The sequence below is a fragment of the Oryx dammah genome, unplaced genomic scaffold (assembly GCF_014754425.2).
Source record: "Oryx dammah isolate SB20612 unplaced genomic scaffold, SCBI_Odam_1.1 HiC_scaffold_4, whole genome shotgun sequence".
Lineage (NCBI taxonomy): Eukaryota > Metazoa > Chordata > Mammalia > Artiodactyla > Bovidae > Oryx > Oryx dammah.
This window is the reverse complement of record NW_024070188.1, coordinates 66863565-66876114: the sequence shown is the minus strand read 5'-3', so window position 1 is coordinate 66876114 and position 12550 is coordinate 66863565. Positions and strand designations below refer to the sequence as shown.

Below are 12550 nucleotides of genomic sequence, written 5' to 3'. Positions count from 1 at the left end.
GTTGGGAAGATCCCCTGGAGGAGGGAAAGGCTATCCACTCCAATATTCTGGCCTGGAGAATTCCATGGACTGTATAGTCCATGGGGTTGCAAAGAGTTGGATGTGACTTTCACTTTCACTTTTCACTTTCAAACCTGAATCATAACACAGGGAAATGGTTGAGCCTATAATTAAAGAGTCCATTAGGGAAACCATCTATCCACCGAGGTTATAAACCCAGTACTGTTTAATAAAATTGTCTTAAGAAAAAGAATGATGATATAAAAAGAAAAAGAATTGTTGCTAAATAAAGCATTTCTTTCTGAAAAGGACTGACAAGATTAACCATGTTTTAAAAAAAAACCTGCTGAAAATCAATTATATTCCAATTTAAAAGCCTGCTGAAAATTTCTTACTTAGATATATTTCCTAACTGTGCTTAGAACAGCATGGGGAAAATAAAAGTACAACTATGAAATTATTTAAAAATTTATTAATAACATGTTGATTTTATTGCTAGGATAGTCAATACCTGAAACAAAAGGCAGGATGCTTTAAAAGGAGTCAGTTTAGTTCCATCATCTTATTTCCATATTAAAATTTACTTAGCAAGAGACCTTTGGAAAAATCAGTTCATTTTCTGTCACAAGTTGATTCTGGTATGAAAGTTCATATTTAACAGATATTGTCAAGCCAGTGGAATGTTGGACATGAAATTCTATTTTCCCATTGGCTACTGTACTGATCATTAGTTTTGGGAAATTACCATTACCATAAACACAAAGCCGTGGTGTTCCGGAAAAAAGGAAAGGTTAAAATGTTAATAGAGCACACGTGTTGTCATTTATTCAAGTTTTGCTTAAGTAACAAGCTTAGATATAATCTCTTGTTACAGGTATTTCCTGTCAGTTAATAAGTGACTTGGGTTCTTCAACTCCCAAAGCTTATGATTAAGCAGCAGGAAACTCCCTCCCCCGTTATTACTCCTGAAACACAGTCCAGGATATCTGAATGTAAGGAACGGGGGTTGAGAGTCACTGTGGAATGTCAAGAAGAGGAACCCAGACACTGACTTTAAGCTTGTGTTACTCCTTTGAAATCATTTTGAAAACTTACCGATGGCTAAATTCCACAAGCATATATCTGATGCCTTCCAGTAATCATAAGGCTTGGAAGGGAGTCTTAAAGACTGTGTTAAAGAAAATATGACAATTCCCAAATATAAACCCTGGACAAAAGGACAGGAGATGTGCATTTTAGCCTACCAACTGGCTCAGCCACTTGTTTTTTCTAAGCTTTGATTTCCTATCCTGTTTAAAGTGAAAGGAGTGGCCTAAATTGGGATTCCCAAACATAAGTGCCTCCCTGAGCCAGAAGTGAAGTGAAGTGAAGTCGCTCAGTCGTGTCCGACTCTTTGTGACCCCGTGGACTGTATAGCCCACCAGGCTCCTCTGTCCATGGGATTCTCCAGGCAAGAATACTGGAGTAGGTTGCCATTTCCTCCTCCAGGGATCTTCCAGAGCCAGGGATCGAACCCAGGTCTCCCGCATTGCAGGCAGACACTTTAACCTCTGAGCCAGCAGGGAAGACCTGGGCCAGAAGCTAATCTAAACAGGGCTGGTGTGGGGAAAAAACAGGGGGTGGTAAGGGCCAAGGGGACTTGGAAAGCCCCTTCAAAGGGGGTCGTCACCATTTAGCTCCAGCTGTGTTGGTTAGGCAGTCAGACCTACTAAGGTACATATTTTTTTTAAACCAGGGAATCCAAAAATTCATTTTTATGTGGAATCTAGTTTTTTAAAGTTAGAAATCAATCCTTATTTAAAAGCACTGCATGGAAATGTAAATAAATGAAAACAAATCAATGTTGCCACCACTCATGCCTATGGGCTAAATGAGCCCTAAGTGACTGGCCTGCTATCTCTGGCTTAAGAGATCTAGTGGGTCTTTCCTAGTATTGTTCAAAGTGTGTGCTTCAGAAGATGAGACCCTTTGATTTTTTGGTCTAGTTTCAGGGGTTGGCAGATTTCCTTTAGGATGGTGGGCCAGGTCATCTCTCAGAATCAGTCTACTCTACGCTGGGAGCCCAGAGGCAGCCACAGGTGATACAAAACCTATGTTCCAATAAAACTTTATTTACAAAACAAGTGACCCACCATAGGTCCTTCTCATTTGCCAATGTCTGGCCTAGAGGATTTCCTAGGAGAAGTTTAGAAATTTTGTATACTAGATTCTTCATATTTTATTATAAGGTATTAAGCACTAACGGAGGGGAATCCTTATTAATTTTGTTTAAAACAAATACCATGCTAATACCTAAGAAAGCTAGTGTTCTGGCCAGCAGTGCTTTCTGTAGTCAGAGATGGCTCCTGGGCCTCCGTCCCCCTCATCTGGACAAGAATTGGCTTGCCTACTCTAGCAGTACATCTCATCTTCTAGTTCTGCTTATTCTCAGAAACAGTTTAGGGAAACACGGTTCTAAAACTGAACATTTTGGCTTCAATTTCTGACTTGGCTACTTATTAATTAAATGACCTTGGAGGAGTTACTTAACCTCTTTGTACCTCAATTACTCATCTGCAAAATGGGGTTAATCATAAAACTCACATCATGGGATCTGCGCTGCAGGAATAAGTTACAATGTGTAAAGTGCTTAAAAGAGTACCTAGAGCACAGTACATATTAAAGCATCATCTAAGTATTTAGCAATTATTAATGTACATAGCCAAATTCTTTTTCTAATTTTCTTCTGATGGTTGTCGTTCTCAAATACTGACCCACAGAAATGCAATTGTTAAATAGTCTGTGATTTTTAAATAATGGCCAATGATACGGTGAAAACAGGGCCCTAAAGATAATCACCTTGACTATAGGAAGTGTACCACTGCCCTCTCCTCACTGTTCACCACCCCACACAAAACACACACACTTGATTTTCTCAATTTCCTTGCTGAGTGAAAGACTTCTCAGGAGTCCCTGAAGGTTGTCCTCTGTAGCCAGTCTCAGACTGAGAAAATCTTGGTTCACACCGTTAACTCTTACAAAGGTCCAGAGTCTCCTTCTGGAACAGGGCTGTGGTTTGTCCTCTTTTCAACAACCCACAAGGAAATACCTTTCAAGTGACATCACATAACAGCCTCCCACCATCTGTAGGAGCACTGTGGACCACACTGAGAGATGGGTTGCCCACACAGGGAGGTGGGTGACAGGAGTCTCCCAGGCTGCAAGGGCAAACATAGGTCAAGGATATAGGACAGGGGGCCTCAGGTCTTCATGCTGCTGCTGCTGCTAAGTCGCTTCAATCGTGTCCGACTCTGTGCGACCCCACAGACGGCAGCCCACCAGGCTCCTCCGTTCCTGGGATCCTCCAGGCAAGAACACTGGAGTGGGTTGCCATTTCCTTCTCCAATGCATGAAAGTGAAAAGTGAAAGTGAAGTCATTCAGTCATGTCCAACTCTTTGCAAACCCATGGACTGTAGCCTACCAGGCTCCTGTGCCCATGGGATTTTCCAGGCGAGAGTACTGGAGTGGGTTGCCATTGCCTTCTCCACAGGTCTTCATAGTGGTTCCTATTTTGTTGAAAGTATTGGGACTCAAGTTGTGACAGAATTCCCTGCAAAATCACTTACAGATGACTTTTGAATATTAGGCCCCGTCTTTCCCTCCTTTATTGAGAGTTAACTCTGAGACTAAAGAACATGTTATCAACACTTTAGATTTAGTCATGTGACATTGAAAATTGATAATGAACTTCTACTTTTTATATGTGACTCAGTCCTCGTGTAAAACAAGGACTTCCATTGACTTATGTACATAGGGAATACTTCATAGAAGTCTTTCTTAATATAACTTTTATAACATGGAATTATATCTCTAAATATTTTGCAATTGTCTACTTACAATAATAATGCATTTAAAGTCTCTCAAAGAGTAACCAAAAAGAGAAGAGTATGTGAAACAAACAACAAATCCTCATTTTCAAGTAAGTGGGGGGAAAAGTTAAAAGAAAATTGATAATTTCTGATTATCAAGATTTTCCATAAAATGGACTGTTCTGATATTGGCTAAATACATACCATTCTTTAAGGTGATGGCTGTTTAAGTAATGTAATGGAAACTGCATTCCAGGATGACAAAATCAGCTTTTCACTATACCAGCTTTGTGATTAAAAACTGTAACATTAATTTCTTTTGTCTTGGTCCTGGGGTTAACATTTCTATCTAAGACACAATAATTGTAAGTGTTGTTTATGCTTGGGGAAAACTGTGTGATATTTTATGGCATAGGAAAACTTAAAAATGGTAAGACCAAAAGCTTTAGTTGAATATGTATGGTTTGCAATCATATACAAAGATGTCTGTCTATATAATTTCTTGTTGACAAACATATTCACAGAACAATGGAAAAGAAAAAAAGAGTGACTATGCCACAAACTTACCACAGCTGAGGTTGCTTTCAGCTTTCAGAGCTAGGGTTGGGATATTCCAGAAGTCATTTTGCCAGTCCACCACATTCCCTTTCACACTGCAGCTGAGGTTGGAGAGGATTCTGGAACTCATGGTAAAATTCCAAAGTCGAAAGTTATAAATGTCCCCTTTGAGAGAGTCCATGTCATGCTGATTGGAGCCCAGCAACAGTTTCCCATTCCCGGGAATAACTTTACTAATCGTAGAATTGCATGAAACTGTGCCATAGTTTCTTTTGAAATGTACACCAACGGAGCCCAAAGAACTACTCCAAACAATGCAGAGCTGCTCGAAGCTTTCTGTGAAAATATCCTCCTTATCTTTCACAGGTAAAGCACTGTTTAGTAAGCATTTTGAGCCAAAAAATGATAGAAAATAGCCACTCTTGGTCTTTCCGAAACTGAGCAATTGTGGGAAGGATGCACCTGAGTAGGAGAAAGCTGTCCATTCGCTGTCTTCCTTGCCGATTTTGGTTGCTTCAAAGCAGAGTGTGAAAGCTCTGAGCTCTGGAATAGAGACACTTTTTGCAACAGATACCTGGTAAGAATCAAGTGACTGGGGTAAAATGACTTTTTGATTCCTTAAGGACACGGCAACTAGGACAAAACACAGTAACAGATAAAGCATGTTAATTCAGACATGGACTAAAGAGATGTGAAATGTCTGAGACCTCCAACCTCCACCCTCTCTGCTAATTGGCTTTTACCCACCGTGTGCCTCACTCTCTCCCCTTTCTCTGTCCACCACCCTCTATCGCCAACCCAGTACCATATGCCAATACCAATACCAATACCAATAAGAAACCCCACCCATTTAACTCTAGTCACAGTTGGCTCTCACACCTAAATCTTCCAGTTATAGCTTCCAAAGTGATATGGTTTCTTTTTCTTCTTTTTTTAAATCCCTGAACTGAAGGAGATTTAAAAAATTAAGGAAACTAGTGGTTTCAGGAAAGTTCATACATTATTATTTTCAAAACTATGTTTCTTTTCAAATAATTTTTAAACATAATAGCTAATCGTTCTATTTTTCACTAACCATCACCTTTAACTCTACCCAAACACTCCTATGCTACCCTTTCCCTTTGGACGCCCCATATCTTACTAGTCTTCCCCATATCAGGCTATTTTAGGATCAAAGGCAAAGAGAATTCCATTGAGTAGAAGGGGTCTAGTAAAAAAACCAAACAAATAAAAATGGCATTTTAAGATACATTTCCTTGACTTCTGGACATGTGAGCTAATTTCTGAGACAATACAGAGCAATGGTTCAAGAGCAGACATTGGATCTCCCTTGGCCAAGTCATTCTGCCTTAGCCCCCTTGTCTATAAAACGAAGGGAAAGGCACCAAGTATATATGTGGTTAATGAGAATTTAATAAGGTGATACCTGCAAAGCACTAGAGCAGTACCTGTGCCAAGCTGCATATAGCTATTACTGATTACTAATATAGATGACTATTATTATGTGCATAATAAAATTAAAATAAAAATGCATTAGCCTAGTTCTTCTGTGACATACATAAAATTATTAAGTAATACAATGGATTTCACTCTGGGCTCATACAATAGATATTGGTAAACATTATGTAATGACTTGAGAGAGAAGTAGCTGTTTACACTGGCTTCATATGTATGCTAGTTTGAATATATTTTAAGGCAGACCAAGAATAGCTCTATAGTAAAAAAAAAAAAAAATTCTTTTAAATGTAAATATTCTGGTCAAAAATCCATGATGGAGTTTAATGAATCATGATTGTTTAGTCCACTTCTTAAATATAAAGCAGCATACAAGTCTACTTGGGCTTCCCTGGTGGGTGGTAAAGAATCCCAATGCAGGGGAAGCATGTTCAATCTCTGGGTTAGAAGATCCCCTGGAGAAGGAAATGTCAACCCACTCCAGTATTCTTGCCTGGGAAATCCCATGAACAGAGGAGCCTGGTGGGTTACAGTCCATAGAGTCACAAAAGACACAACTTAGTGACTACCTACCCAAAAAGATACAGTATAAACCCTGTATTCTATATGCATTGTGAAAATAGAAAGGCTGGAAGGAAATATGTCCATCAAAATTTTATTAGTAGTTATGGCTGGGTGGTAGACGTATGGGTAATTCTAATTTTCTTTTAATTTTCAAATTTCCCATAATATTTTATAACCTTAAAGCATTATTTGAAAAATTAAAGCATGTATGTTTCAGTTAACCACATATATATCTAATGTCAATCACAAACAGTAAATAAAGATGTCTACCAAAAACACAAATTGTAATAAGAAGGGTCAGGCATTTCCATAGTGCTGCCTTTCTTTTTTGTTTCTTTTTTTGATATATAAAGCCTACTTAAGTCACTCAGGATGGAAAAAAAATTATTACTAAATGTCATAGTTTTGAAACTTGAGTTTTCCTTAAGCACAGAAAGGTTCTGGAGAGAATGGTTCAGTTTCAATGTTCTGCTGTGCCAGAAGCTAGGAAATATGTCTGATAAAAATATATTTCTTTCTTTCAGTTAGACATTTTCAAGGGGCTTTCCTCAGGCTATGCTATTTAATAGCTTCAGTTACACAAAGCTCATTTTACATGTTAATGTATATGTTCATTTCTTATATTTGTTCTCCAGCATAATTCCTTAAAAGAGCAACATCTTAAAAGCCTAAAATAAAATAATTTATAAATAAGAATACTTTGAATGTTTGCTGGAGAGATATTAGAATTAGATTCAATGATTAGCTGTGGGATATTCACTGAATCTTTCAAACAGCCTTTAAATGTTCTGCATGCAAACACTAGAAAAGAATTCAGCTCTACTGTAACCAGATTTTGGATCTGGTAACTATATATTGCTAATGAGAATGCTCAGAAAATACTAATAGATTCCTGCCTGCCTTTAAATTCTAATCCTAATCATTCATACTCACATAAAAGAGCATAACTCTGTCCTCTGGGCCTTTTGTTTATTGTTGAACATGCTAAATGAAAGCAGAAGTTTGGCGCCACCTTTGGTTTACATACCTCTGATGTAGCTGGCATTGAAACCTTTCTTCTGGATGCTAAAGTCACTTGAAAAAGACACATGCATCTCATTCGCACTTGAGTTAAATGATAGGCCTTTGGCAGTTGCTCCACAAAACTTCGTCTGGCTCTCTCCATTATCAAGGGATAATGAGTCATAAATGCAATTGGGAGCTTCTTCAATGTCGAAGTCATTAAATGTTATCTGAATGATATAGCCCGTGGGGGCTCGGAGGGTCCACATGCAAGCCTGGCTGTTGGGGTAGTCGTTAGGGTAGCATGGAGAAGTAAAGGTCCCGGAAGGGTTGGAGAGGACCACCCTGCAGTTGGCACATGTCCATACTGTTGGCCAGACAAAAGAGAGACAGAGAGAAGGGCTGGATCAGAGGTGTGCAATAAACCAAGAATACCACACTCTGGGGACAATCAAGCAGCAAACATTTTAAAAAAGCAAAATACAATCATCAACATTAAAAGGAAAACGAAACCATCTCAAGGGAAAAAAGAAAAACCAAGAGAGAAACAAAAAGTAAAAGAAAAATACAAAATTTTAGAGCAATGATTTTTTTAAACTTGAGGGGGGGTCATAAACACTGAGAATCTAAAAGTCAGGGAAACTCTCTCCAATAAACTGTACTGGGGCCCCTGCACCTGGCATGCAATTTCAGGGAGTACATGAAGCCTTAGGAGGTAATGCTGGGTTTCACAAAGGTTCACTTGCTTTAATCTTAAAGGATTAGGAATCTCCACTGAGCTAGGGTGGAAGGGATTTTACAGAACCATAAATGCAGAGCAATATTACAAAACTTGGAAGAGAAAGACTTAGGAAATAAATGTTTAAAGAGAAAGCTAGCTAGTAGTGCAAAAAAATTTGACAAGTTATCATCTGGCAAATTGCATTTTTCTCTAAAATTCAAATACACAGCATCACCTTGCATGTGTGAAATACTTATAGTTTTAAAAAATACTTTCACTTCTTCCACTTGTTTATTTAAGTTGGTAATTATATACCTCTATGATTATGTCATTTATTCATCCACTCAGTGAACATGTATTGAATGTCTTCTACATGCCAGGTGCTATTCTAAATAGTATATACCATGAGCAGGAAAGACAAAGTCTCTGTCTGAATGATTCTTACACTACAGTTTTGGACCCAAAGATACAAACAATAGTATAATGACAGATAATAATTAAGAGGTAGAAAGAAAAGTAAAGCAATCAATTCATTTCTCAATTATTATTTACCTAGGGCCTGGTCACCAGCTAGAACCAGAAACCAAGATCTACTGTCTTTCTATTTAGTGATGCTTTTGAAATTAATATTCATGTTGCTTTTAAACATTTATGTAAATGTAGGCAGCAATCTCATTTATTCAACATTCTGGATAAATAAACTGTCAAATAACTGACCACATACACTTTCAAACAATAAAAGACTTCTACTATGTTAATGGAACTCACTCTCAACTTAACTGTGTTCTTCCCTTTTTTACTGGGTTGAGTAGAATGAATATACAATAGCTTTTCTTAAAAATGGTAGTTAGTGTAAGTATTACTTATTCTTCTATGATGCGGTGATATCTTCAAGGATTTAGATGTGTAATGCTACATTGCTCAAGTTAGAGTTTTCTTTTTTCCTGTCCCTGGGGCCACCTTGTGTTATGCAGGGGTTTGCCAACTCGGCTCCACAGCCATTCTTTCTAAGTTGCCCTCTATCCAGCTCCTCCTCCACAAATCTCTAACATCTTTTACAGAGCTGAGGATAGACAGGGAAAAAGATCTATGATCATCAAATGTTAGCCAATTGCCTTCTCTTACCCACCCCTGGAGTGCTCTGCTCCTTGCCTTGTAGCGTGATTAAGAGCAGCTGGGTGAATTCCCAGCGTGAGACGATTTTGTTTATTGTCTGGATCTCCCACTATTCTCTAGGCTCAACAAGCAGAGAGTTGGTACTGTCATAGTCATCATCTGACCCCTCAGGATCTCACAGCACCCCTGCCACCTGGGAGGCCTTTGATAAAATTTGTTAAATTTATGAACAAATAAATGAGTTACAAAAGAGTTGAACACGACTGAGTGACTGAGGGCACACACACACACAAATTAGTCACATGACTAAATTAAAGAATGACTGTAGTATATGAAACTGTTAACCAAAATCTAAGGCCCCAAAAAGAGTGCATCATATCTGGGGTATCTCTTTGGATGGGGTTTTGAGGCTATTTCTTCCAATGATTTCACTCATGGCATGAGACTGAGATGATGAGGGCCTACCTCTCTGACATGTTTAGCTTTCTGTGACTGTACCCTGGGCTCAGAAGCAAGAACTAATCCTGGTAGATTAACAGTAAAGTATCCAGCAAAAGCCACTGGAGATTACAAAAGAAAAAAAGAAAGGAAAATAAGATATAATCTCTGAGTCATCCCAACATGCATGCAGGCAGCATTATTTTTCCATAATGAGATGCTATCCCCTACATCCCTTACCCAACTAATGTTCATGATTTCTTTTACAGTATTTTTACAGATTTACAAGAATTTTACAAATTCTTCCAGAGAGCTAATGAAAGGTATAAAACAAAGTCAATCTGACTCACCACACTGACCCTGTAACCTTGAACAAATTAATCTCTCTGTATCTCAGTTTTACCACTTTTAGTTTAGTCGGTCAGTCATGTCCGACTCTGTGACTCCATGGACTGAGGCATGCCAGGCTTCCCTGACCCTTATCAACTCCTGCAGTTTGCTCAAACTCATGTCCATTGAGTCGGTGATGCCATCCAACAGTCTCATCCTCTGTTGTCCCCTTCTCTTGCTTTCAATCTTTCCCAGCATCAGAGTCTTTTCCAATGAGTCAGTTCTTCACATCAGGTGGCCAAAGTATTGCAGCTTCAGCTTCAGCATCAGTCTTTCTAATGAATATTCAGGACTGATTTCCTTTAGGATTGACTAGTTTGATCTCCTTGCAGTCCAAGGGACTCTCAAGAGTCTTCTCCAATGCCACAGTTCAAAAGCATCAATTCTTCGGCGCTCAGCTTTCTTTATGGTTCAACTCTCCCATCCATACATGACCACTGGAAAAACCATAGCTTTGACTAGATGGACATTTGTTGGTAAAGTAATGTCTTTGCTTTTTAATATGCTGTCTAGGAAGGAATGATGCTAAAGCTGAAACTTCAGTACTTTGGCCACCTCATGCGAAGAGTTGACTCATTGGAAAAGACTTTGTTGCTGGGAGGGATTGGGGACAGAAGGAGAAGGGGACGACCGAGGATGAGATGGTTGGATGGCATTACTGACTCGATGGACGCGAGTCTGAGTGAACTCTGGGAGCTGGTGATGGACAGGGAGGCCTGGCGTGCTGTGATTCACAGGGTCGCAAAGAGTCAGACACGACTGAGCGACTGAACTGAACTGAACTGAACTAGGTTGGTCATAGCTTTTCTTCCAAGGAGCAAGCGTCTTTTAATTTCATGACTGCAGTCACCATCTGCAGTGATTTTGGAACCCAAGAAAATAAAATCTCTCATTATTTCCATTGTTTCCCCATCTATTTGCCATGAGGTAATGAAACCAGATGCCATGATCTTAGTCTTTTGAATGTTGAGTTTTAAACCAGCTTTCTCACTCTTTTCTTCCACTTTCATCAAGAAGCTCTTTAGTTCCTCTTCGCTTTCTGCCAGGCCGGTGTCATCTGCATATCTGAGGTTAATGATATTTCTCCCATTAATCTTGATTCCAGCTTGTGCTTCATCCAGCCCAGCATTTCTCATGATGTGTGCTGCATGTAAGTTAAATAAGCAGGGTGACAATATACAGCCTTGATGTACTCCTTTCCCAATTTGGAACCAGTCTGTTGTTCCATGTCCAGTCCTAACTGTTGCTTCTAGACCTGAATACAGATTTCTCAGGAGGTGAAAGGTGGTCTGGTATTCTCATCTCTTGAAGAATTTTCCACAGTTTGCTGTGGTCCACACAGTCAAAGGCTTTGGCATAGTCAATAAAGCAGAAGTAGATTACCACTGGCAGAAATAAAAGCACCCACTACGCATGGTTATAGGGAGGACTGAATAGATTAGTTTTAGAATGTCCTAGAAACTGTACCGGCCACACAGATAGCACTATTTAAGTGTTGGCCATTATTGTCATTACTATAACAAAATCTGTGCATCAATAATTTAAGAAAAAATTTAGCACCCCATCTTAACAGAAACTCTTTTTCCTTTAGGCACCCATTGTGATAGGAAAGACAGAGAAGACTCCATAATCATCACTGTAAAAAGCATGTAAAGCACTCTTCTACATGATTCTCATCTACAGTAGCTAAATTGCATTTAGACATAATGCTACCAAATAGCGATGATCTTAATTGGATGAAATGTCAATTAAACTAGGCACAATATCATCACATTCATTATACTGATGTTTATAGATCCCAGCAAAGGGCTTTCACATAGGTTATCTCACTTGGCATCATAACAACCCTGAGACTTAGCATCTCCTCCATCTACAGAAGAAACAAATAAGGCTATTATAGATTATGTAAACTGCCAAAAGTTACATATCTAATTGATAGGACCAAGGTTCAAACCAGGTCTTCTGAATGTAAGTCCAGTGTTTTCCCAGAGACGCTGCCAAGATTAAACAAAAGACACAGCAAAGTGATGAGACCAAGTCTTGTTTCAAGAGATAATGCTTTTTAATGGGTAATTTCTTAAACATAGTGTAATCACCCTGTTTTTGTTATTGTTTAGTCATTAAGTTGTGTCCGACTCTTTTGCAACCCATGGACTTGAAAACCTCCTGGATCCTCTGTCCAAGGGATTTCCCAGGCAAGAATACTCGAGTGGGTTGGCATTTCCTTCTCCAGTTATCACCCTAAAATTAATATATTTTAAGAAACTAATTTTGAAATATTTGAGTAAAGAATGTTAGAGAGTCTAAAATGTAGTGCTTTGGATTTGTCCACTTGGAGCAATAAAATATCACTGCTAACTGATTCCTATTCAAAGAGCCAGTACCCGAAGAAATTATTCTCTTTTGAAGGCAAGGCTACATAAAAAGATGGCTACAGTAGCCATTGAATAAGGTCTT

General features: G+C 38.8%; 1 protein-coding gene across 5 annotated transcripts in view; it reads right to left on the bottom strand.

Annotated features, from left to right (window-relative positions):
• Positions 1-12550, bottom strand: part of ADGRG6 (adhesion G protein-coupled receptor G6) — a 154507-nt gene that overhangs the window by 77141 nt on the left and 64816 nt on the right. For all 5 annotated transcript variants that reach the window (XM_040238588.1, XM_040238585.1, XM_040238587.1 and 2 more), the window contains exons 3-4: positions 7454-7795; positions 4417-5040 (exon numbers count right to left, since the gene is read on the bottom strand). In XM_040238588.1, the coding sequence (XP_040094522.1) occupies positions 4417-5040; positions 7454-7795 (966 nt within the window). The remainder of the gene's footprint in view (positions 1-4416; positions 5041-7453; positions 7796-12550) is intronic.